A 26,497-nucleotide genomic window follows, 5' to 3' on the forward strand; every position below is an offset into this window, starting at 1 on the left:
GGGATGCTGAAATGAGTGATGCTGGCATATGCTATACTTACAGGTAATAATACACAGTCTAAAGTAGCTTGCGTTTTCAAACAAGAACTCTTTTTATGTTGTCATTTAAAATATCTCATATTTCTGAAGGTCAGGAATAAATGGCACTATTAGCATTAAAAGCTAATCAAAGAAAAAGTAATTTGTTGTTCATTTAACATACCATTTTGTGAAAGAGCTTTGTAAAATATTCACATTTTTTCCCCCTACAGAGGCTTAGAAGACAGGATGAAGATGCTGGTTCTTAATGGAGGGCTTTGTGCTGCATCTTTGTTGCTGTTAACATCCTGGTTCAGTGAGATCTTTGTAGAATTATGAGGTTTGTGCCTGCGCCGGTAAACGCTAAGAAATAAAGCTGTTTACTTAGGCGTGGTCTTGGCTGGCTCCATCAGGGTGCTGTCTGGGTGCTGGATGTGGTCCTTATCAGTAGTAGCCACCGGCACAGGGGTGACGGCCGAACACTGAGGACAAGACTGTCCGGAGCTGATGATGGAGAGTTTTGGTGCAACAGACACAGGGCCCCGAGAGTAAGAGGAGGGAAGCTCTTACTCTGTGTCTTGGGAACAGTAACAGATAAATCAGGGTTCAAGTCCAAATGCAGACGGGGCCATCTTGGGGTCTTAGAAACCTTTCATCTGCGACCCTGCCTACCAGCTGCAGATCCCAAACTCCAAATTATTGTAACTCCCCTCTCCTTTTTTCTCTTAAATTTGGATAAAAAGTGAAAACTACCAAAAAATAACATTGACCAACACCATTGTAATTACCACCTGGAATTGGCCAAGATAAGCCTTTTGTCATAATGCTTCAAATCCCTTTGTTAATTAAAAATATGACACCACCAATAAAGAAGGATTTTAAATGGCCTTGTTTTGATATTTTGGACCACATTTGTGGCAGAGAATGAGATGGTTAGATAGAATCAGCGACTCAGTGGGTGTGAATTTGTGCAAACTCCAGGAGATAGTGGACAGAGGAGCCTGAAGTGTATACTACAGTCTATGGGGTCGCAAAGAGTCGGGCATGACTTAGTGACTAAACAACAATAACAACCACATCTGCAGTGAGTAGCTATATTTTGTGAACAGAAATGTATATAAATGGTAACTTCTGTGTCTAGATGCTATCTTCCTGACGCTTGCTTTTCTCTTCAACAGAACATTTGGGAGATGTACTTATGGTGATACATGTGGACCCCAGCTCCTTCTCTGTTGTTGCTGAAGTTGTATTTTGGGTAACTGGATGGGTGCAAATTACTTCCCTGGTGGCTCAGACGGTAAAGCGTCTGCCTACAATGCGGGAGACCTGGGTTCGATCCCTGGGTCGGGAAGATTCCCTAGAGAAGGAAATGGCAACCCACTCCAGTACTCTTGCCTGGAAGATCCTATGGACGGAGGAGGCTGGTAGGCTGCAGTCCATGGTCACAAAGAGTCGGACACAACTGAGTGACTTCACTTAAATGTACCTAAAAAATTCATTTGTATTCCCTCAATGACTAGTGGAGATGAATCTCAAACATTTGTGATCCAGGTATCTCTTTATGTGTTGCCTGCTTATGTCATTTTGTCCTCTTTCCTATGTGGCTGGTCTTTCCTTCATGTATTCTGAATACCAGTCCTTTGTTGAGTCCACTTCATATACCTTCTCTGAGGCTGTGCTTGTCTTCAGTCCTGATCTTTGGTGTCTATGTCACTCTTACAGAATAGCTCAGGGCTGCCTGCCCTTCCTGCTTCCTTTATTGATTGTTTATCATGTGCTGGTCACTGAACTATCTTATTTAATCATCACAGCCACCCTGTGTGGGGGAGAGGGGATACTGTTATTCCTGGGAAGTTGAGAAGGGAAGGAGCCAACCCAGGTGATACAGGCAGAGAGAGAGCTGGGAACCCAAGGCCAATTCCCTCTTCCTTCAGAGCCGGGCATTTAAGTCCTGTATCACTTAAAAGAGGAAAGATGGCAAAGTGTCCTTACGAACTTTTAGAAGGAAACACATGTGGCACTTCTCAGCCTTAGCTGTGAGTCTCCCAGGAGTTTTACAAACTGCCGATGCTGGGCCTCAACTCAGAAATCCTACTTGGTCTAGGGTGTGGCCTGGACATGAGCTTTTTTTTTTTTAATCTCTCTGAGCGATGCTGCTACGTAGCCAAGGCTGAGAACTTTTGTTCTTTAATTTGTAGTTTTATTGAGATCTAGGAAGTCTAGAAGGTATCAGACAAGGACCTATTTCATAGCATCAGGCTGAGAGCGTACATGCTGTATAGGGCTTCAAGAAAAAAACATTTTTGAAAATACAAAGGAAAAAGGAGAATGAAAGAAAACCCCCAAGGTACTGAACTCAGACCCTTTAGTTCTGCTGCAAATAAGAGGCTTTCTTATAAAGGGAGGGGCAGACTCCTTCTGGCTTCATTCTTAGAATCTCAGGGGCTGAATCACCAGCCATTCTCTTCAATCCCCAATCCCTGCGAGCACAATGCCAGTCACAAAATTGCTAAAGGAGCAATTTCTGCATTCTCAGAACTGAGTGGTAGCTATACCCACTCTGCCCAATAAGTGTGCCTTCCTCTGCCATCCCCAAGCCCTGAAAATGCCTCCTTCTTCCTCCAACCAACCTGTTTAGTCACGGGGGCCCCAGGTCTGAGCGAGCAGGTCAGCTGGGGGCCGTTGGGAGGCCAAGTGGGCTACACTCTGCTGTGATCCTGGCAGCTCTGCCCGTGGCGGCGCTGAGCCCCCTAAGTTCTGAACACAGACTCCCCATCCGCTCATTGGCCTTGGATGAAGACCACATAGGCCGAGGGCCTAGCCAGCTCAGGAAGGAAAGCTGAAACCTGACCCTGACCCAGTGTGAGGTCAGGGAGGTGAGTCCTCTGGGTAGCCCAGGGTTACAGCATCTGCAGAAACTTTGTAGGACCTGCGGCCAGGCTGCAGTTACAGGCCCTGTGAGTGGCTGCTCTAGGCCCTCCCACTGACTTTCTGGTTTTCTCTCAGGGAGAGGGATAAATTGGGTGAAGTATCTTCCTGCAACAGCACAATCCAATTTTCTTTTTTCTTCTGGCCCTGTCCCATGACATCTGGGATCTTAGTTCCCCAACCAGGGGATTAATTCTCACCCCTGCATTGGAAGAGCAGTCTTAACACAGGATGGCCAGAGAAGTCCTCCAATTTCTTAGTATTATAGAACTCTTTAGAATAAATATTATATTTTTTGAAAAAAGCTTAAAATCAACACACAATTTGGACAATTCACAGAAAAAGAAACACAGAAGGCCACTAAACACTGAAAAAATATTCACTTTTCATTTATCACAAAACAAACACAAATTGTAGCAAAAGGAAAAGCACTTTCAGGTACCTAATAGACAAAAAGCTAGACAATTTACCAAGCTGGTGAAGGTGCAAAACCCTCTCGTGTTAGAACAAACCATATGGAATTATCAATATTTGACTTTTTGGCTCCCAAGAGCAATAATTTCACATAGTTCAGCCTATCGTGTTGTTGGTCAGCATGTAGATTGGAATGCAATTTAGCAACACTGATCAAAATAAACATTCTGAAGGAGATCAGCCCTGGGATTTCTTTGGAAGGAATGTTGCTAAAGCTGAAACTCCAGTTCTTTGGCCACCTCGTGCGAAGAGTTGACTCATTAAAAAAGACTCTGATGCTGGGAGGGATTGGGGGCAGGAGGAGAAGGGGACGACAGAGGATGAGATGGCTGGATGGCATCACTGACTCAATGGATGTGAGTCTGGGTGAACTCCGGGAGTTGGTGATGGACAGGGAGGCCTGGCGTGCTGTGATTCATGGGGTCGCAAAGAGTCGGACACAACTAAGCGACTGAACTGAACTGAACTGAAACATTTCTTGGACAAATTTATATCATGTTAGAATATCATAAAAGGATCATTGCATGAATATTCCTAATAGGAAAATTTTGTGTGTCCATCAGCAAAAACAACCACACCACATACATCCCTCGATGGACTCTGTGAAGCCACACAAAGAATGAAGACAACCTTTCTGGACCATTAGAGAATAATATCCAAATTTACTGTTAGTGAGAAAAGCAAGGTGAGAACAGTGTGTATTGTATGTTTCCATTTGTTTGAAAAGGGAAGTGACTAAGAAAGTTAAAGTACAAAAACTACAGACTGTTGTCCAGAATAAAAGCTACCTGGCTATAAGGCTAAAAGACCAAGATTTGAGAGATTCAAGGCAAGAAGCAGGCAAGACCTTCATTCAGAATTGTTTCTATGATCCTGGAACCAACAGAACTACTATAAACAAGTTCCCATCTCTTGACAACCAGAGGTTAAAGTAAAAAAAGGTTGCAGCCCTGTTTTTGAATAATGCTTGGGGATCCCAGAAAAAAAAATGCCAAGAGGTTTACAAAATGTTGGATGGCCAGAAAGAGGAAAACTTCTAAGAAGTAAATCAAAACTAGAAGAACAAGTACCTTGTATGTATAGAACTTATACTTATCCAGAGAATTTAATTTTTCTGAAAAAATTAGTAGGACACTTATTGTTGTTCAGCTGCTCTGTCATGTCTGGCTCTTAGTGATCCCTTGAACTGCAGCATACCAGGGTTCCCTGTCCTTCACCATCTCCCGGAGTTTACTCAAACTCCTGTCCATTGAATTGATGATGCCATCCAACCATCGTCTTCTATTACCCCCTTTTCTCCTGCCCTCAATCTTTCCCAGTGTCAGGGGCTTTTCCAATGAGTTGGGTTTTCACATCAGGTGGCTAAAGTATTGGAGTTTCAGCTTCAGCATCAGTCCTTCTAATGAATATTCAGGACTGATTTCCTTTAGGATTGACTGGTTTGATCTCTGTGCTGTCCAAGGGACTCTCAAGAATCCTCTCCAGCACCACAATTCAAAAGCATCAATTCTTCAGTGCTCAGCCTTCTTTATGGTCCAACTCTCACAACCATACATGACTACTGGAAATACCATAGCTTTGACTAAGGGAATCTTTGTTGCTGTCTACATTTGTCATAGCTTATAAATTCTTTTTTAAAAAAGGGAGATATAGGGCTGGGATCGGAGAAGGCAATGGCAACCCACTCCAGTACTCTTGCCTGAAAAATCCCATGGATGGAGGAGCCTGGTAGGCTGCAGTCCATGGGGTCGCTAAGAGTCGGACATGACTGGGTGACTTCACTTTCACTTTTCACTTTCATGCATTGGAGGAGGAAATGGCAACCCACTCCAGTATTCTTGCCTGGAGAATCCCAGGGACGGTGGGGCCTGGTGGGCTCCTGTCTATGGGGTCGCACAGAGTCGGACACGACTGAAGCGACTTAGCAGCAGCAGCAGCAGCAGCAGCAGCAGGGCTGGGATATGTGAGATAGGTGTGCAAATATTCTATACAGAAACTATTTCAGGGAAAACTCAAGTTGTCTCTGGGAAGAGGAAGTGAGAGGCCCTAGGGCATAGCTGGAAGGACAGGACCTTGGGTAAAAGCTCACTTCTGCATTGTTTACATTTTGTGCCATGTTCGGGTAGTAAATTCTTTTAAAGCTCTTCTCCTTCCATGGTGGAGGCAGATTCCACCTAGATTACCCCCAGAGTCACTCATGCCACAGGCTGCTCTTACATGGGGTCTTACATGGGGTACCCCAGGATACTGCAAGCTGAGTGGGCAACATGTGGAAGCAATCTTTTCAAGCAGGACAGAATTCCACTGTCTAAGGATATAAAATCCATTAGGACAGGATACACAAAGTATCCTGGAAGAGAGAGATGGTGGAGGAGGTGGACCAGTAGAATGTTTTAGGCATTATCTGTGGCCAAGTTGGCTCCAGTCCCCCAAATCTTTTCTAAAATGTGACCCAGAACGTGCAGAATGTCAAACTAACAACATCAGAACAAGGCCATTGAAATTTTATTATCAGAAAGATTAAAGGGGCACCACATTTTTAACAAGGGTAGAGGGTTTGTAATGCATTTTCTCGCATCGTGTCGTTGCTGCAAAAATTATACCTGTGGAGGAAGACATTTCTGGCATTAGGCTCTTTTGCTTGTTGAAAAGTGACTTCAGGTAAGTAAACAGTTTTTGGCTAATCCGCTGGAATTCAGACCCCTTTGACTGAAAAGCTCTGCTACCCGAGGCAGAGTCCAAGTGATGCTCAGAAAGCAAACCCCCTCAAAGAATCTCCTCCCCTCCTTGGACTTTTAAAGAGCTGAGAGTGAATCAGTGGTCAGATCAAGGATTTTCAAAACCCAGGGGGTTATCACCGAGCTCTCTGTGCTATACAGCAGCTCCCCACTGATTATCTACTTCACACATGGTAGTGTATAAATGTCAATGCTCCCCTCCCAATTCATCCCACCCTCCCTTTCTCCTCACTGTCCCCACATGTCTGTTCTCTACATCTGTGTCTGTATTCCTGCCCTGCAAATAGGTTCATCGGTACCATTTTTCTAGATTCCATATATGTGCATTAATGGATGATATTTGTGATGACCTAGAGGGATGGGATGGGGCTTCCCAGGTGACACTAGCAGTAAAGAACTTGCCTGCCAATGCAGAACACCTGGGAAACTTCCCACAGTTTGATCCCTAAGTTGGGAAGCACCTCTGGAGGAGGGGATGGCAACCCACTCCAGTAATTCGTGCCGGGAGAATCCCATGGACAGAGTAGCCTGGCGGGCTACACTCCATAGGGTTGCACAGAGTCAGTGAAGTGACTCAGCACACACTCACAGAGAGGTGGGACGGGAGTGTAGGGTAGAAACTCAGGAGGGAGAGGGGTACAGGTATGCATGTAGCAGATTCACTTTGTTGTAGCAGAAACTAACACAATATTGTAAAGCAATTACACTCTAATAAAAAAATAAAATAGCAAAAGCAAAGCAAACAACAAAAAAAACCCCAAAGGATTTTGAGCCTGGCAATGATGGTCCTCTTTTAAGGTGGACTTTCTTTTCATATTTTTAGATATAGTTAGGTACTCTCCCAGCTCCTACCAGGTAAGGTTCTGTTCCCTCTGAATGAGAAGAGTTTGCCACTATGAGCTAGATCCAATACACGCCATAGTCTCCAAAGCAATTTACATTCCTAACTGCTCCCCAGCTGAAATTAACTCAGAGGTTTCTGCCAAGTACTGCCCAGGTGTCTTCCTTATTGTTTAAGATAAAAGTTTCATATTTGCCTGTTTCTTTTTTTCATGGGTCTACATGATTTTATTTTTCTTTTCTTTTCTAAAAAATGTATTTATTCTTAATTGAAGGATAATTGCTTTATAGTATTGTGTTGGTTTCTACCAAACATCAACATGAATCAGCGCTTCTTGAACATATGCCTAAATACTGATGCCTTGCTCCTGCCAACGTGAGTTTGGCTAAAGGAAATTATTTATTTTTCAAAAGTAAATTGATGGATAGGTGGAGAGTTGAGATGAATAGTTGGGTATATGAATGGATAGTTGGCTGGATGGCCAGAAGCATGAGACGACAGGTGTCTGTATAGATGGCTGGATAGAGGAGTGGACAGATAAGTGGATGAACAGAAAGGGCTGGATGAATGTGTCAGCGGATAAATGCATAGATGTGTAGGTTGGTGATTGGATGGATGAATGGATGGACTGGTGAACAGATTGATAGCTAAATATAGAAAATAAAACTTAGATGGAATAAAAGATACGCACTCAGTCCTATCTTCACCACCTTGCACTGTAACTCTGGAAGCCCCTAGTTTGGGCCAGAAGAGATTTATCACATTGTTGTTCCAAAGGAACTTGACCTTCTGGACTTTTCCAACATTGAGGTCCACATCAATGTCATGCGTATGACTTGCATTTGGTTGGAGGGATCCTCTGAAAACACAGACATAAAATATTTTATCAGGTGTATATATAAATACATAGGTTGATAGCAATCTATTGTTTCTCCAAACAACAGCCACTGTTGCTGATTTTCTCCAAATAAATTGTATAACTTCATACACATCCAGGGACTGGTAAATCACAAAGGTGTTTGTAAACAATACAACTTTTAAAAATATTAGACTCTAGATTTTCACTGTTTTGTTTTTCCCTGGGATTCCCAGGTGACACAGTGGTAAAAAATCTGCCTGCCAATGCAGGAGACTCAAGAGATGTGGGTTCGATCCCTGGGTCAGGACGATTCCCTGGAGTAGGAGATGGCAACCCATTCCAGTATTCTTGCCTGGAAAATTCCGTGGAGAGAGGAGCCTGGTGGGCTACAGTCCATGGAGTCGCAGAGTCAGACATACTGAACGACCAAGCACACACATACAGTCTGTCCCTAGAGGGAAGTTAAGTATTTGGGGTTGCATATTAACCCTGCTGGTTTACTGTGGGACTAATTAATGCAGTATCTTATGTTCAAAGATGCCTGTGGGTCAGCTGAGGTCATTTGTTATCACCTCATGTGTAGCACAGGAAGTGGTCAAAGAACTTTAACACGAAAATTATTATGTAGAACTTAGTGCAAAAAACAATCTATTTGTACAGCATTGAAAGTGTGAAAGCGTTAGTTGCTCAGTCGTATCTGACTCTGTGACCCCGTGGATTGTAGTCCACCAGGTTCCTCTATCCATGGAATTCTCCAGGCAAGAATCAATGGAGTGAGTTGCCTTTCCCTTCTCCAGGGGAGTCTTCCTGACCCAGGTCTCCTGCATTACAGGCATATTCTTTATAGGGAAGCCCTTTTACAGCATTATTATGCATTTGTCCAACATACATTCACCAAGCACCTCACATACCCAGCAGAAGTAGGCACTGAGGCTACAGCGATGAGAAGGTGGCCTCAGGCTTCCTGTGTGTGTGTGTGTAGGGGATGAAGTGTGTGTGTTGGTGAGGAGGGAGTTGCCACACAAATACACCTGGCCTGAGGAGAATTTGATATTCATAAAACCTAAGTCAGGAAGCAACAACTGACAATTCAGAAGTCCACATTTGTCTCATGTTAAATAGTGACTTCTCCCTCTCTCCTCTCGTGTGTAAATGGGGTGATTGAACCAGATCTAAGGCTTCCATCCAGCTTTGACATTTCAGGATTCAATGGTTCTGTGTCATAGGTGGCTAGGTTTATAAAGCAGTTTATACCTAATCTCATATGAATCATCTACCATGGAAAGTCTGGTCATTTCACTTTACTATCAAACTTACTTGAAAATTTGATATTGTTTTGAGTTTCCATTACTTCCATACAAAGCAATTCTGATGGACCCCCTCACTTTCTTTGTTCCAGCCAGTGTGACGGATACCCTGTATCTCCAACCTGTCCAAAGAAATGCAATCATTAAATTAACTCATCTTGTTGAAAGAAATGACCCTATGGAGGCAGTCTTGTTCCAAGCTGAGTCCTCTGTGGGTGAGGGGGAAGAATGACTATGCATGATGATTTTCTTCAGTGAGGCTTGGTGTCCTGAGATTCAGGTTGCTCTCCCTGGCCTCCCCCAACCGCCAATTTTCTGGTATTAAAAACAACACTACAGGGTCCATTCTTGAGCACATATTCTCATTCACACATGCAAGTGTTTTTCCTAAGTAAATTCTGGGAAGAAGAATGGCTGGGTTAAAGTCCTATGCATGTAAGACTTTATAGAGACTGCCAAACTGTGATCTTTCATGACAAATACTGTGAAGATTGCATGAAGTGTTTTATAAAGTGCTACATAACTTTTTAAAATTTGAAACTCCTTTGAACAACAATTGTTCTTCATTCGGCTACCATTACTTATAACACATGAATCTTGATCATTTCACTATCTGGTATTTTTTAAATGAGAAGCTGGGCAAAACAACAAAAACACAACATGATTATGTGTATGTAGGGGGACTGATATGACATATAATTAGTGGGGAGACTTCTTGACTTACAGTGACTTTGCCCCACCTCACCTAAAGGAAATCAGTCCTGCATATTCATTGGAAGCACTGATACTGAAGCTGAAGCTCCAATACTTTGGCCACTTGATGCAAACAGCTGACTCATTGGAAAAGACCCTGATGCTGGGAAAGACGGAGGGCAGGAGGAGAAGGGGACGACAGAGGATGAGATGGTTGGATGGCATCACTAACTTGATGGACATGGGTTTGAGCAAACTCTGGGAGATAGAGAAGGACAGGGAAGCCTAGCATGCTGCAGTCCATGGGGTCACACAGAGTCAGACACGACTGAGCAACTGAACTGAACTGAATGCTCTTCTTCTGTTAATGGATCTGTCCTTCTGGCCACAGGGGTGTGTGAACTTGTAACCCAGCGTGGGCCAATCACTATACTTTATTCCGTTGATCGGGATTTTTGGCTAAAGGGTAAACTTGAGACCTAAGACAAATGCCATTCTTCTGTCCTTCCATTATAGCTTAAAATGGTTGGAGCTGAGTTTCTGTTAAATTGCTACCGAGGGTCCTATGAAGGCTGAAACACCTTTAAAATTATTTGCAAGAATTTTTAAATTCGTAAAATGGAAACTTACTTGTAAAGTTACCACTGCTCCCTGTGTTCAGGAAAAAGGTTTGTCCCACAGCACTGGTTTTCCCCTGGAATTGGTCAGCATAGTGCCCCATTTTGGGACATCCTCCCGCTGGACAAGGAAAACAGCCACCCTGGTGAAAGAAAACAGTTTGTCTGTGGGCCGAAGGCCTTGGACTCATCACTCACTCTATCAACAATTCATCTTCTATTCCATCCATCCATCCATCCCTCATCCATCTTCTCATCTACCTATCCACCTTTCCATTCGGGTATCCATTCTGTGTCTCCTCCCCAGGACCCCACACTGATCCATGCATGCTTGCATCCATCTACCCATCCATGCATCCACTGGGAATTTTCCAGAATGGAAAGCTGGGGATCTAGGGAAGGCCCAGAACAGTTCAGGTCTGTGCTATTCCTCTCCTGCCCATCCTACTCCTGGGAGGAAGGCTCTCCTCAGCCATGGAGTTACATCTCTGCTCTGTTCCAAGTCACAGGGACAAAATCACCACCACCACCATCTTCCCTGGGCCCCTGGTGTGCCCTACCTCCTGAAACTCTTCGTAGGAGGCACATGGGTAGCCGAGGAAGCCATCAGGGTTGAGAATACTGCTTGAGTAGTACTTGTAGCTTCTTAAGTGACTGCATGCCACAAAGTCTTGGATTCCTGGGAAGACAAAGGCCACAGAGGCTCACAAGAGGCATTAAACTTTTGAAGCCTGAACCATTCTGACTGAGAGAGGAATCAGCTCTGCATTTCACAGGTGGGTATCACCGCTCCTGAACACCTTGGCCACAGTTCAAAACTTCTATCATTGACCTTGACATACTTGGCAAGTAGAAAATTTGGGGGCTTGTTTGTAGTGGTGGTTGGCTGGAGTTGCTTTCTGCACCCTGGTACTGTCCATTTTCTGGGGAGGTCCTCCTCAGGGCTAGGCAAGTGTTAGGGAGTGAGCAGTTCTAACAAGCACCTTTATCTAATCCTCCAGGGCCAGGCATGTATCGTAAATGACTGACGAAAGCTTGGGGGCTTTGGAGGTGTGCCTAGCTTCCCAGGTGGCTTCCCAGTGGCCCAGAGCAAGCTCTAGTCCACTCATTACCTTGAGTTGAGCGGCCTCCTGTGGCATCTTAATATTGCTTGTACTTCATGTGAAAGAGCAGAGTCGACCAGACAACAGCCAGCATCCATTGCCAGTCGGTGGAGCCTTTGACCTCCCCTCTACTCAGCACCTGGCAACCCACTCCAGTGTTCTTGCCTGGAGAATCTCAGGGACGGGGGAGCCTAGTGGGCTGCTGTCTATGGGGTCGCACAGAGCCGGACACGACTGAAGCGACTTAGCAGCAGCAGCAGCAGCAGCTACTCAGCACCGGGCACCTCCTGGTGTGTGTGTTTGGGGGTTCCCAGGAGGCTTCCCAGGTGGCTCACTGGTAAAGAATTCACCTGCCAAAGAGGAGACCCAAGAAACACGGGTTTGATCCCTGGATCAGAAAGATCCCCTGGAGAAGGAAATGGCAATCCACTCCAGTATTCTTGCTTGGACAATTTCATGAACAGAGAAGCCTGGCGGGTTACAGTTCATGGAGTCACAGAGAGTCAGACATGACTGAGTATACATATACATATAAATATTTCACCTTTCACATGAAGCCAGCTTTTCTGTCTACCGTCTCAGGCTGAGAAATTCCTCCTTCTTACTCCTCCAGGCACAAGGTAAAAGCCATAGAAGGCAAGGTCACTGTGGCCTCTGACCACTCTCACTGCATTTTATTGATCATCTTTCTTTTTAAACCGAAGTCCTCTTGTTGGGGGAAATTGCTTTTTTTATCTCTCCAGCTATTAATACTTGGTACCAAACTTCCCATGGAGTGATCCACAGTGACCCTGGCCTACCTGGTGGCCACTTCTGGGAGGTCTGCTGGGCTTTATCCCTCAACACGGGGGAAAGGAAGGTTGCACTTTGTGCTGGGGGAGAATTATCACCTCACAGTGCCCCCAGTCCTGCGTGTCCCACACCAGCACTCATTACCAGACCACAGAACCTGTTTTGAACTTAATTGTTTCTTTCATCCAAAATTGCTACCCAGGGATTGCATAATAGAGGAGCAAGTGGATGTAATTGTTCCTCAGTGCCTGCGCCAGGGTGACCTGGTGTGCACACAATAGAAACCTGCTCCAGCATCTAGGCTGTTCTCTCTCTCCCTGTCGTCTCTCTAATTAAACGTGGACTCCTTCCTATTACGTGTGCCCAGCCTGTCACTTCTGGGAGAGGGCAGCCCTCATTGTGACTCTGGTGTTCATTCTGCGAGCAGATCAGCAGAAGAACACCCCTGCTCCACTCCCCACCACCACCCCGCCCTGCCGCCACACACACACCAGGAGGTGCCTGGTGCTGAGTAGCTGCTGCTGCTGCTAAGTCGCTTCAGTCGTGTCCGACTCTGTGCGACCCCATAGACAGCAGCCCACTAGGCTCCCCCGTCCCTGAGATTCTCCAGGCAAGAACACTGGAGTGGGTTGCCAGGTGCTGAGTAGAGGGGAGGTCAAAGGCTCCACCAACTGGTGATGGATGCTGGCTGTTGTCTTATCGACTCTGCTCTTTCACATGAAGTTCAAGCAATATTAAGATGCCACAGAAGGCCGCTCAACGCAAGGTAATGAGTGGACTAGAGCTTGCTCTGGGCCAGCACAGGGTACCAAGGAGAGGCCCAGAGGCCCGGGACACAGCCTTTGGCCTTGGGGAACTCCCAGCTCGGAAAAATAAAGACTGAAATGAGATGATCTCAGACTCAAAGTTTCCACTTTCAGGGAGGAGAGGGAAACCTGTTCTCACTGAAGGGGTGACAGGCATAGCCCAAAGCCAGAAAAAGGGATGGCTGGCTGATGGCAATGGTGCTTCAGGTCACGTAACGTTAGGGGCACTGAGCCTGATTTCTTAGATGAGCAGACACACACACAAGGTTAGCCCCCCTCTCCCAGACCCCCGGCCTCTGCCTCCTCACACGGGCCTCCAAACCCCCAGGGCACGCCCTCCTCCTTCTCCCCATTGTCTTCTTGCCAGCTCACTTCCTTTCCATTCCTAGCATCTGACAACAGCAAATGGCAAGAAAGTCAAAACCCTTTCACATCTTTGCTTCCACCCTGCAGTTCTCCAAGGGGCTGACCCTGGAGAGAGCATGGGAGCCAAAGCCAGAACTGGGTCCTAGCCTATGGGCAAGGGCAGCCCATGTCTCAGCATCCTGGTGCAGGGCGGGGGATGGCGCAGGCTGGGCATGTGGTTGGGCTTCGCAGCCGGAAAATGGCCTTGGGCAAGTTTTATCACTTTTCTGAGCCAGTTTCCTTGTCTGTAAAATGGGGCTAACCAGAATCACTATCTCAGGCCACTGTGGTGAAAATGTCAGTGTGGTGAAATGTGCGGTGTCAACACCACACACCCTGCCTTCTCTCCAAGCGGAGCAGCTGGGCTCGCTTCTCTCATTCACGTACCTTGCCATATTCCATTTATGTCTATGATGGTTGACAGGATATTCTTCTGACATCCAGGCATTTCCTTTCCTCCATTTGGGTAGAAGTCCAGGTGGCCCACCTTTTGTCTTATTCCCAAACCTGAAACATTGGAGCAGAGGTGAACAGGGAGCGGGAGGAAGGTGGTTCCAGCTCAGGTGATGGCTACAGAAAGCATTCAGCTCCTTCCAGCGGGAGCAAGAAACTGCTTGGCAAATTTTGTCCTCGGCACGGCCACCCTGTCTCTGGCTCCGTAGAAAGTTCTCAGAGATGAGCACTTGGCAAGACAAGAAGGGAGGAGACAACGCAGCACAGAAGATGAGGGGGAAGGTAGGCTCTGGGTGAGCGGGCACACGTGTATTTGTGTGTGTCTGTCTGTCTTAGAGAGACTAAACAACATGACTGAACAACATGTTCAGTCAACAACAACTGAACAACACTATTATCAGTGTCCTAATACCATTATGCACCAGAAGACACATGTCAGGGCTGGTGCAATTTTTATGACTTTACTCATTTAAAAATTTTGGTTTCTACATTATAGTGTTATGCTGAGACCACATAAATTATATTGCTGTATTGAGAACCAGAGCATAGCGGTTAGGTGGTTTGGATTTTGAAGCCCACAGGTCCATGATCACATTCTGGTTCTACTTACAGATCTGTGATCCTGGGCAAGCATTTGACCTTGTTGAGCCTCAGCTTCCTCAGCTACGAAATGGTAATAACAATACCCACTTTTCAGGGCTGTCACAATGATTAATGAGTGAAGGTGTATAAAATGTTCAATGCAGCACATGATAAACCTTCCGTAAGTGATAGCATCATGAAAACATAATCTTCATTGGCACATTTCATGAGTGGTTTTGCAAGAAAATATTGCAAAAAGAATGTTGATTTTAGAAGAATTAAAGATGAAATTTAATCTCTGACAAAACAAACTTTAACCAAAGCGTTGCCATAAGAAGAAAAAAAATTCACTTTGCATTTTGTAAGTACAGGTCAAACGTCAATAATAAATACATCTGCCACTCTCGATATTCGCAGACCAGGGAAGAATGTAGAGTTTGTAGACTGGGTGAGCCTCCCGTGGCCTGTAGACTTCTGCTGTCCGATCGGGGCCTCGGGTTGTTATCACCGGCACTGAACTGTTGGTTTGTGACTGACACCTATTTTGGCTAGTTGGTGCCCAAACTGTTTCCCATGGCTACCTGTTTTGTATACCACCCTGCGGTATGTGTGGGGGGTTGGGGGAGGGTGGCAGGGGTTGCACGGCTGGGCCTGGAACTGCTCCCGTCAGTTACAGCCTTGGTCCCTGAGAGGTGAGGTGAGGGGACTCACTCAGGAAAGGGATTATGGAAGCAGAATCCGTGTGAATCACATCCACAAACATGGCATCAGACGGGTCCAGCCGAACCTCCTCGGGCGTGCCCTCAAAGCATGGCTGAGCCGGGTCCAGCCCTGAGAATGGGGAGGGGAGGTAGACAGGGAGGCCGCACTCTAAGACCAACCAGAATCTAAACCCTGTACCCGCGAAATCCACGGAGATCCCTGGACAAAGGGGGCCACACCCCAGCAGTCACAGTTGGAAGGATTCAGAAGGCTGCCAGTGGGGTCGTTGGCTGCCAAACAGTATCAGGAAGTCCCCACCGTCTGGCTCCATGGAAGATCGGGGTGGCACCCTTGCCCCCCTCGTCTCCCTTTTTCTTTTTCCCCTCACTCCTTCCTGTGGGGCCGCTACCCTCCAAATCTGATCTCCTGGGCCTGACCCGGTCCTTGCCCAGCCTCTGAGTCCCACACAGTCTGTTCCCTTGTGTCTTTGCTCAGGCAGCCCCCAGGCTGCAGCTCACCTCCCCACATTCTCCCCTAATCTGAACCTCACCCCTCCAAGGCCCCCTCAGACCCCAGCTCCTCATGGAACATGTGGCCTCTCCTACTTGGCCCATCTCTGCCCCCCCCCCCCGCCCTTATTGTATAGACTTCTTCTGATGTGTTAATTCTACTTTGGATTTTATTTGCCTACTTAGTCGTCTGTCTCCTGCATTAGACTATGCATTTCCTGAGGCATTGAGTGAAAAGTCACTCAGTCTTTTCTGACTCTTTGCGACACCATGGACTATCCAGTCCATGGAATTCTCAAGGCCAGAATACTGGAGCGGGTAGCCATTCCCTTCTCCAGGGGATTTTCCCAGCCCAGGGATCGAACCCAGCTCTCCCGCATTGCAGGTAGATTCTTTACTAGCTGATCCACCAGGGAAGCCCTTCCTGAGCCAGGGGCCATGACAATTTCATCTTCAAATAGAAGCTGAGGGTGGAAGAAGCAGGGCATCCAGGACTCGATGACCTGCATCTAGTGCTGGTGCTGCTCAAAGTGCCTGTTCTCCCTGAACTTGGAAAGTGGGAATGATAACAATAACCCCCCAGGCCAGGTTACCCTCCCCCTTCCCCCCTCCCATCTCCTACCCCATCCTACATCACCCTGCGCCCCTACCTGTGATCCTGCCCACTTGGCCCCCCAGCCTCCTGCCGGCCTCAGCTGCCAGTTGTGCACCCAGGCTGTGGCCAATGAGATGCACGTTCTCCGGGCCATAGCCCAGCTCGGTCTGCAGAGGGGTGGAGCGTCAGTTACCAGAGGAATGAGTAGAGACATGCGCTGGCTCTGGGGGAGCGGGGATGGGGACAGGACCCGGCCTGGAAGCTTGGGAGGAATAACCTCTGGCTCCAGGCCACCACCTAGGACAGCGTGACTCGTCCTCCCGCTGGCCACAGTCTGCAGGTCCTGGGGTCCAGCTGGCTTGTGAGGCACTGGTGCTGACCAGCAACCACGTCATCTGCAGGCCACCTTGGCCAGGACTGGCTGTGCACACTGCGAAGTCCCATCCATACCCCACCATGGACCTCCCCACCGGAGTCCCCCATAGGGGCCAGTTCAGAGCATGGTTCATGGCCCTGGCTCTGGGGTTCTCCAGAATTAACCTTCCCGAAGGCTGTAAGGGACCTTCCCTAAGGATGAAGACTCCACTGGGCTGAGAGCTGCCGGGCAGCCCAGCTCGCTCTCCAATTCCCAGACCAAGCTTCAAGGAATGCTTATCTCAAAAAGGAAAACTGAGGCTCAAAGAGGCTAGTCTGCCCTGGGCCTCACAGCTAGGGATCTTCAGGACAGCCGGGGAGGGAGAAGTTTGCAGCTTCCTGAAGCAAAGGCCTTCCTTGGCTCCTGGCTTCCAGGCTCTGCCTCACCCCATGGTCTCCAGGCTGCTTCTGGGTGCTCTGGGGTGCTGACCTGGCCCTCTCCCTGCCCCCTCCCCACAGCATGGGGCCCAGGCAGGGGTTTACCGACAGCCCTTGTATGAAGAACGCTATCTCTGCTCCCACGACCCGAGTGTTGTGGACGGCTTGGGTATACTTTGTCCACGCCCCGTGCTCCCAGTCCACACAGATGCAGTTCACCTTTTCCACTTTAAACATTTTCTGGGGAAGACAAACCAGTTTATTAACAGCCACCCGTTGCACACTCCAGAATCAGGAATTCACATCTATCAAGCACCTAGCTTGTTTGTGTCAAGGCTTTAATATTCCTCACATTTGTCCTGGTCCTCACCACAGCCCTATGAACTGGGACTATACTTATTCCCACTTAGCAGATGTGGAAACTGAGGCCTGGAACAAAGTAACTTGTCTAAGGTTTTACAGAAGGTCATTGACACAACCATGTCAGAAAGATGACTTACTAGGTCAGGGATTAGCAAACTGCTACCTGAGTGACAAATCCACCTGCTTTTATGACTGTGTGTGCTCAGTCACTTATTCATGTCCTACTCTTTGCCACACCATGGACTGTAACCACCCAGCTTCCTCTGTCCATGGGATTTTTCCATGTAAGAATATTTCAGTGGGTTGTCATTTCCTTCTCTGAGGGATCTTCCTGACCTAGGGATTGAACTCATGTCTCTTGTCTGCATCGTCAGGTGGATTCTTTACCACCACACCACCTGAGAAGCCCAAAAATTTTATTGCAAACAGTCACATCCATCTGTTTACCTGTTGCCCACCCCTGCTTCATAGCCACAACAGAAACCATACGAACTACAATCATGTGACCCACAAATGCTACAGTATTTACTACCTGTTCTTCTACGAGGAAGTTTGCAGACTCTTACACTAGATAGTTGAAACCACACAGAGGCTGCTTTCATGCTCCCAACAATGCTTTGTATTGAGGGACAAGTCTGATTAGATGAGATTTAGACAGAGGTAGGATATCACTCTACCATATACACGCATCTTTTGTGTCATGTGGTATTATCCAAGCACAGATACCGCCCCTTCGGAGGAAAAAGAAACAACTTCCCTGGTGGTGCAGTGGCTAAGAACCCCACTGACAATGCAGGACACAGGGGTTCAATCCATCATCATGGAAGATCCCACATGCTGTGGGACCATTAACCCGGTGGGTCACACTACTGAGCCCATGCTCTACAGCAAGAGAAGCCACTACATGAGAAGCCCGCACACAGCAATGAAGACCCAGCACAGCCAAATAAATAAATAACAAAGTGAAGTCGCTCAGTCGTGTCTGACTCTTTGCGAGCCCATGGACTGTAGCCTTCCAGGCTCCTCTGTCCATGGAATTTTCCAGGCAATAGTACTGGAGTGGGTTGCCATTTCCTTCTCCAGAGGATCTTCCCGACCTGGGAATTGAACCTGGGTCTCCCAAATTGCAGGCAGACACTTTACCATCTGAGCCACCAAGGAAGCCCAAATAACGGAAAGGGTAACACTATTTCCTTTGTTCATTCGGGGAGGCCTCCATTTCATAGAGGAAATGAACACTTTTCCTTTGTTCGTTATTGTTCATTGAGGTTGGGAAGAGTTGGCTGGAGATTAGGACGACATGGTGGATCGCATGCACCAGGCTCTCCAATTTCCAGGCCTACACCGCCTGATGGGCCTCAGGAGACACTTGTGAACAGCCAGCCAAAGGGGAGCAGAGAACCTTGAGAAGGAGCTGCTCAGGTCCATCCCAGTGCAGCCTAAGCCTCTAAGAGCCATGCATGGGCACCTCCTACAAGCTAAAGCTGTAGACACATGGAGTTGTGGTATGGAAGACCTGGTTTTGCATTCCACCTCTGGATTCAACTTTGAGCAAGTACTGAATTTTGGGGGGGCCTTAATTTCCTCATCTGTAGAGTGAGAACCATAACTGTACCTACCTCACAGCCAGGCTGGGAGGGTTAAACAGGACAAGGACTGACTGTGGAATGATTAGCACAATGCCAGAGTCACGGTAACTGTTCAGGAAATGGATGGTATGAATAATAATTCATTACCAGTATTCACGATCACTTTAAAGTTGCACTGCCCAGTACCATGGCCACTAGCCACTTGTGGCTCTTCACAATTGATTACAAAGAAGTAAAATTTAAAATTCAGTTCTTTGGTCACATTAGCCACATGTCAGTTTCTTGATAAGCCCAGGTGGCCAGGGGCTCCTGATTTGGGCAGCCCAGATATAGAAGATTTCCATCATCACAGAAAGTTCTACTGGATAGCAGGGCTGTAGGGGATAATGCATTTTTTATGCTGTGCACACAGGGGTTTTTACAGAAACCACCAGACACAAATGCCAGGTAATTGGCTGTCATCTCCACCTCTGGGACTTTTTATTGGACTCTGGGTCTTTTCAGCATCATAAGGAGATGTTTGGGTAGAGGTTGGTGAGTTGGGAGAACTTGAGAGTGGGTGCCCCTGAGAATCTGAGTTTTCCTCGGTGGTTTTAGGAAGAGCCTGCCTTTCCCTGGAGGTCGTCCTTTCCCAGCCTTCAGGGCTGCAGTGTTTGACTCCGTCTGCGGTGGTGTTTATCTCACCAGATGAGGAGGGTGGGTGCCTACCTTGCACAGGTCAGTAGGCCAGCCCGAATCCCCATCATCTATAAAGCCGTGGATGACGAAGCGTGTCTTGCGGTCCAGTTGGAAGTTTGAAGCCCTGACAGTGGCTAAGTCAGTGATATTGATCCGCTGGTTAAATGAGAAAAGATGAATTTGAATGTTGGCCTTTCTAAGCCACAGGCCCTTAAGAGCACATTCCCGTAAGACTGAGGTCACAGATTCAACTCCCATGAACCTGGGTAAGTCTAGAAAAGGAGTTCCTGACCTATTTGGGTTTGAGGATAGAATTCAGAATGTCCAAGTTTATGGATCTTTATATACTGAAATGGCAACCCACTCCAGTGTTCTTGCCTGGAGAATCCCAGGGACAGGGAGCCTTGGTGGGCTGCCGTCTACGGGGTCGCACAGAGTCGGACACGACTGATGTGACTTAGCAGCAGCATATACTGAAATACAGTGTTTTTGTAAATGATGAGCAACAAACCACAGTAGTCTTAGCCATACTCTGTCACCAGTAGAAGTCACAGGTATTTTCGTTTAATATTATAGTTGTTTTAGATGTTTAAAAATATCATTTGTACTCATTACTATTTAAAATGACAGAAGTTATTAGACCAACCCCTGCTGCTGCTGCTGCTAAGTCACTTCAGTCGTGTCCGACTCTGTGCGACCCCATAGACGGCAGCCCACCAGGCTCCCCTGTCCCTGGGATTCTCCAGGCAAGAACACTGGAGTGGGTTGCCATTTCCTTCTCCAATGCATGAAAGTAAAAAGTGAAAGTGAAGTCACTCAGTCATGTCTGACTCTTAGCGACCCCATGGACCAAACCCTAGACCTTGTTATTTAGCAAGATAATAAAGCAGTTAATTATTACCATATACTAGCTTATTTTACCATATCCCACATTAATCTTTTTAAATGTTCTGATAACTATTTCCCAATACAGTTAGTATCCTTTGTGAAGTGAAAATTGCTCAGTCGTGTCCAACTCTTTACGATCCATGGATTGTAGCCTTCCAGGTTCCTCTGTCCATGGAATTCCCAGGCAAGAATACTAGAATGGGTAGCCATTGCCTTCTCCAAGGGATATTCCTGATCCAGGAATTGAACCTTGGTCAATGGCAACCCACTCCAGTGTTCTTTCCTGGAGAATCCCAGGGACGGCAGAGCCTGGTGGGCTGCCATCTATGGGGTCGCACAGAGTCGGACACGACTGAAGTGACTTAGCAGCTCCTGTACTGCAGGCAGATTCTTTACCATCTGAACCACCAGGGAAGATGACTCCTTGATATCCAATGCTGTTTATTTTATGCATTTAAAGCCCTTTCTGCTCCTTGAATTTGTATATCCTGTCATGCCTGCTGCTTTAGGCCCAGGGGTTCCTCAGCTTTTCTCTCCCAGGACCTCTTTGGCCATCAGCAGACGTCTACCATTCCCTTCCAGGATTTTTTTTTTTGCATAAATTTCATTTTTTAAAATCTACTTTGTTTGTAATGGGGACTCTGAGTGTGGGGTTTGTCACTTAGAATCTCACAGTAGGTGACCCTGGGGACCTATATCCAGACACTGTGCTATCTCAAACTTGGTTTGGGGCCAGAGCTGTGAGCTGCTTGAGTTCTGAGCAAATTCTCTTAATTTTTAAAATCTTAATTTTACAATTTTTTTTTCCATTCAAGCGCTTATTGAACAATCAGGTATATTGCCTTAGGAAGGTCATTCCCCGGTGGGTCAAGTCCATACATCCTGATGTGCTAGAAGGACTCTCATGACTTTACCCTTTCAGGAGCTCCAGTCTCATTCCCTATTTTTAAAAAAACTTTTATTGGAGTATAGTTACTTTACATGAGCACCTGGGGTAAGCTTGCTGGTCTTCACCTGGCAATCTTTTTGGAAACTGAAGATTGCTCTGAGGGTCCCCAACTTTTCTCCTTTGTCATTAAATGTCCCCTGCTTCCCTTCTAGCGCCTAAGGAAGGATTTCTGTCTTCCGGTCCCCCACCCTCTGAGGGGCTTCGCTCCCTCTACTTCTTGGTGCAGAAAGAACCCAGACCCTCCTAGGGACACAAAGGCCTGGGTTTATCCGTAAAAGCTACTCATACCCACTTTCTCCCCCGATCAAGGTTCTAATCCTAGAAGTCCTGAAGTTCTCTGCGTAAGTGTGTGAATACGTCACTTTCAGTTTTCAGGTTGGGCATCTATAGATTTCATCAGATCCCTAGAGTGCAGTCAGTTCTAACTCTATCACTGGTGAGGAAGCACCTTCTGGAAAGTTCCAAGGCCATGAATAATTCCTTAGACAACCACATGAAGGCTCCAGTGTGGGTGCCCAAATCCTCTCCCACCCCACCACCACTATACGGTCATTTTACGGCCCTCTTACTTGGTAGTTATTTGGGTTCTCATTTGTATATAGAAGAAAGTGAGCGTCGATGTCCTCAGGGGACCAGGGAAATAACTTTAAAGGCCGCTGAAGGATTCCAGTCCATGGTTTTTCATCAGAAAAGCAGCCAAAAGGTTCATAGCAAATCTCCTTTCCTGGGGCAGGAAGAGGAACAAACAGGACCCTTGTGAGGTTCTAAGAAGGAGCAATGTTATCTCAGCTGCTCGCGAGGACTCTTCAGGGTGCAGCCCAGGGCTGACCAAGGCCAATCTCATCTTCACCCTTGCTATCAGTGTTCTTCAAACTTCTGGGTAATAAGAACCACCTGGATGCTGGGGGTGAATGAGCATATACACACTCCCAGGCCCCTCCCTCAAAGATTCTGATTTGGAGGGTTTGGGGTGGGGCCCTGGAAACAGCATATTTAATAAATGCCCCTGTTCATCAGGCAAGTTGGAGAATTGCTGAAAAATCTGGGAATCTTTGGCCCTAAAACTACCTCTTCCAGCAAACTCCCAGATGGCCCTTTCTAGCCACTCATCAACCATCAAGTATTTATCAAGTGCCTATGAATGCCCGTGGCACAGAGATGCTATGTGATGAGGCTGGATGTCTCCCTTATATCTGGCACAGGCCATGCACACAGTAGGCATTCTCGGGCATTTGTTCAATCTATATGTTTTCATGTCATCCCTTAATGCACCTTCTTCCCCCTCAAGTTATTCTCTGCCATTTCAGATTCCCCTGCTGTTCTTTGAAAAGCTAAATGCCCTAAGAACAGAGAGAATTTATTTTCACATCATACTGTATAGAGTAGAGGCTCCATGCATGCAACTGATGACGCAAATAACCTCATCTAAATCTGAAGGTCCTTTCTCCAGTCCATGATACATTTTCACAGTTATGTCACCCCTGGTATGACTAAGGGTGACATAATTTCAAATCTAGAGGATTATGATGGATTTTTTCTCTTAGCCTTCTTCAACTGATGGTGTCAAACGTTGGTCATTCATTCAAAAACTGGTGATAGTTAATACTTGTTGTTTTCAATGTACCAGATACCACACCAGCACTTTATCAGTATTAGCCATTTTAGCCTCCAAATGGCCCTATGATCAAAGAATTTATCTCTGTTTGAAAGAAGAGGAACCCAGGGCACAGAGAGACAAAGGAAGCTCCCCAAGGTCACAGCCAGTGGTGGATCCATGATTTAAACCCCAGAAACTTAACTGTGAATAAAGGTAGGAGCTGGGGTGTGTGTCAAAGTGTGAGAGTATTAGTCACTCAGTCGTGTCTGACTCTTTGCAACCCCCTGGACTATAGCCCTTCAGACTCCTCTGTTCATGGAATTCTCCAGGCAAGAATACTGGAGTGGGTTGCCATTTCCTTCTCCAGGGGATCTTCCCAACTCAGGGATCGAACCAGGGTCTCCTACATTGCAGGGGAATTCTTTACTGCCTGAGCCATCAGGGAAGCCCAGGAGCTGGGGAGCCACAGACAAATCAGATCCAAACCCTGCCTTGAAAGAGAGGAAATGTAACTGGGAAGGAATAATGATAGTGTTGGATACACTGTGGGAAGAGAGAACAGTCCTACCCGAAGGGCTACAGAAGACTAAAGCAATCTTTGCTTCAGGTGAGATATGTAGGGGCTTCGAGGCCAGGTGAAGACACCTGGGCTGTTGGGTGAATAGTGGGGAAGTGCGGGGGATGCTGAACTGGCCAGTGGGGTGGGCAGGGCTGTGCTCCCGAAGGTGTTCTAAGGAGCCAAGTATAAGAGGCTGGGAGACAGCAGACCCTGGGGTGCGGCGCCTGTGGGCCTGGAGAGGGGTGGGGAGTTAAGGCAAAAGTAGGGAGCTGGAGGTGGGGGTGATGGCTGAGTGTGGTTTGGCACAAGTGAGTTTGAGGAGTGGGGGATGACCCTAGTGGAGCTGCCAGGAACTTGGGAGGGCTAAGGGGGTATTGGAGGGCACTAGGCAAGGGGGTGACCCTGAGGAAGAGAAAGATGAGGAGGGTGTCTGGGAGTGACCTTTGGGAATGCCCGCCCTAGGGCAGCAGGAAGCAGCAGAGCAGTGGAGGAGACCACGAGGGATCCAGAAGGCTGGAGGAACTGCCAAATCCCACCCGGGGCTCTGCTGTCAGGGGCCGGGTCTTGCTGCAAGGCCAGGGTGGAATTCTAGAAAGATAAGAAGGGGCTGGGGACAAGCTGAGGAGACAAGGGGCAAGAGTCTGGCTGCAGGAGAAAGCCCTCGAAAGGACTGGAAGAGACTATGCCAGCTCTTGGCGAGAGTGTGCTCAGCAGGGTTTGGGGGCCTGAGCCAGGCAGTGAGGGGTTCTGACTGATGGGAGAGGAGGTGCGAAGATGGGACAGTGTGGGAAAGAGAGCAGCTGGGAGGCACCCCTGCGAGGAGCGGGGGATGGGAATAAGCAGGTTGGGGCTCGAGGAGCCTTTGGGAGGTTTTAGGAGAAGGCAATGACACCCCACTCCTGTGCTCTTGCCTGGAAAATCCTATGGATGGAGGAGCCTGGAAGGCTGCAGTCCATGGGGTCGCTGAGGGTTGGACACGACTGAGCGGCTTCACTTTCACTTTTCACTTTCATGCATTGGAAAAGGAAAAGGCAACCCACTCCAGTGTCTCTCAGGGACAACGGAGCCTGGTGGGCTGCCGTCTATGGGGTTGCACAGAGTTGGACACAACTGAAGCGACTTAGCAGCAGCAGCAGCAGGACAAGTAAAAACTTGGGTTTCTGCATCTCCCCCGGGCAGGAGGTGGGCCAGGACGGGAGTTCTCAGGGGGACACATCCATGCCTTTCAGTCTGCAGAAGAGCCCTTGTCCACACCCAGGGACTGAGGGTACTGGGGGCCTGACAAGAACCGCCCCCCCGCCCTCACACTGTCCACCTGCCCCAGCTGCCTGCCACCCCTGTCACCCACTCCAGCCATTGGAGAAATGGGATCAAGCTGCACTGGAGAAATGGGACCAAGCTGGATGATGCTGGTCATCTGTGTTGAGCAGGCTGCCCTGTGTTTGCCATAGAGTCAAATTCCCTGAATTGTACTGATGGTTTTATCAAGAAATAAGGATAACGTTATTAATTAGCATGATGAGAATGGTGACAATGATGCCTCTTGTCTGTCTCAGCCCAAGCAAGGCCACCCCAGGCATGGTCACCAAGGGGTGGTGACTGCATCCTCACCTCTGACTGTGGCCAGCAGGAGAAGACCGATGGTCCAGGAGGGCAGCATCTTCGTGGATGAAGCCAGAGACGCGCACGGACACCCAGATGCACGGGCAGGAGGCTGGTGAACAGGGTATGTGTCCCTCAGTACCCTCGGGGCCCTCCCCAGGAACCCTGAAGCCTCCCCGCACAGGGAGGTGGGGAGCACCTCTCTCAGATCCTGGACTCAGCCTCAGCACCCCTCTTCTGGGCCAGGTCTCTCTGGCAGCCCCAGCCCCTCCTACTCTCCCTGCCCTCACAGGGCAAGTGGTTTACCGTGTGGCCCCAGGGCTTCCACGCACAGCCCAGCAGGTTGGTCATGGCTTTTTATAACCAGGCTTGATCCTTTGGATTCCTCAGGAAAGGACCGGAGGGTGGAGGGGCGGGGAGGCGGGGGGGACGGGGCGGCGAGGTAGGGTGGGGGAAGCCGGGGCAGACAGCGCTCTGCACATGCCTGCTTTGAACCTAGGTTATCATAAACACACAAAGCCAGCTCGACCAGGGGAGCAGGACTGTTTATGAAGTGAGATTCAAGGAAAGGGAAACTGACTTTGTGGGATCTCAAAGGGCTCTGTTAACCTGAATTCACGGGTACAGTTGCCCAAAGGTTGTGTTCCCCTAGAGATAACAGAGAAACGCTAAGCTGCAGGGCTTCCTGTTCAAAATCCCTAGGGAAACAGGAACCCCAGACTCATCTCATTGTCCTGCAGACCCTGGCAAAGCCGTGCAGGAGCGGGTGGCTTATGAAGACAGCCCTTGGTTACTTTGGTGGTAGGGTGGGCGGGAGCATCCTTCTAGAGAACCTGGACAGAGTTATAAAAGCCCTGCGGTTGGAGGCGCTCAAAAGAGTAAAATAAACACTGCTCAAATACAGCTTTGTTTGGAAACAGTATCGTCTAAGACCCAGAGATAAGAAGATTGGAGGTGTTTTCTTTCCTTCAGGGCCAAGAGGAGATCCTGGGTGAATAGCCAGGTGCCGTCCCACTGTTTTAAAAATTGACATTTAATTTAGATGCTCCAAAGTGCAT

General features: G+C 47.7%; 1 protein-coding gene across 1 annotated transcript; it reads right to left on the reverse strand.

Annotated features, from left to right (window-relative positions):
• Nucleotides 1-5,959: 5,959 nt before the first annotated feature.
• On the reverse strand, nt 5,960-25,497 carry LOC102274302 (pancreatic lipase-related protein 2). The gene is made up of 12 exons (XM_070363423.1): nt 25,449-25,497; nt 22,251-22,405; nt 19,875-20,000; nt 17,320-17,454; nt 16,478-16,589; nt 15,328-15,447; nt 13,969-14,088; nt 11,036-11,154; nt 10,489-10,618; nt 9,176-9,287; nt 7,691-7,858; nt 5,960-6,023 (listed from the first exon to the last, which is right to left on the reverse strand). The coding sequence occupies exons 1-12, from the start codon at nt 25,495-25,497 to the stop codon at nt 5,960-5,962; spliced, it is 1,410 nt and encodes a 469-aa protein (XP_070219524.1).
• Between the last annotated feature and the right edge of the window lie 1,000 nt (nt 25,498-26,497).

The sequence above is a fragment of the Bos mutus genome, chromosome 26, assembly GCF_027580195.1.
Source record: "Bos mutus isolate GX-2022 chromosome 26, NWIPB_WYAK_1.1, whole genome shotgun sequence".
NCBI classification, from domain to species: domain Eukaryota; kingdom Metazoa; phylum Chordata; class Mammalia; order Artiodactyla; family Bovidae; genus Bos; species Bos mutus.

Excerpts from the sequence above, each read along its gene's own strand:
- LOC102274302 (XM_070363423.1), bottom strand. The coding sequence starts at position 25,497 with ATGCTGCCCTCCTGGACCATCGGTCTTCTCCTGCTGGCCACAGTCAGA. Across the intron at positions 10,619-11,035 it reads CCTACGAAGAGTTTCAGGAG|GGTGGCTGTTTTCCTTGTCC; the intron begins GTAGGGCACACC and ends TTCTTTCACCAG. Across the intron at positions 9,288-10,488 it reads GAGCAGTGGTAACTTTACAA|GTTGGAGATACAGGGTATCC; the intron begins GTAAGTTTCCAT and ends TTCTTTGGACAG.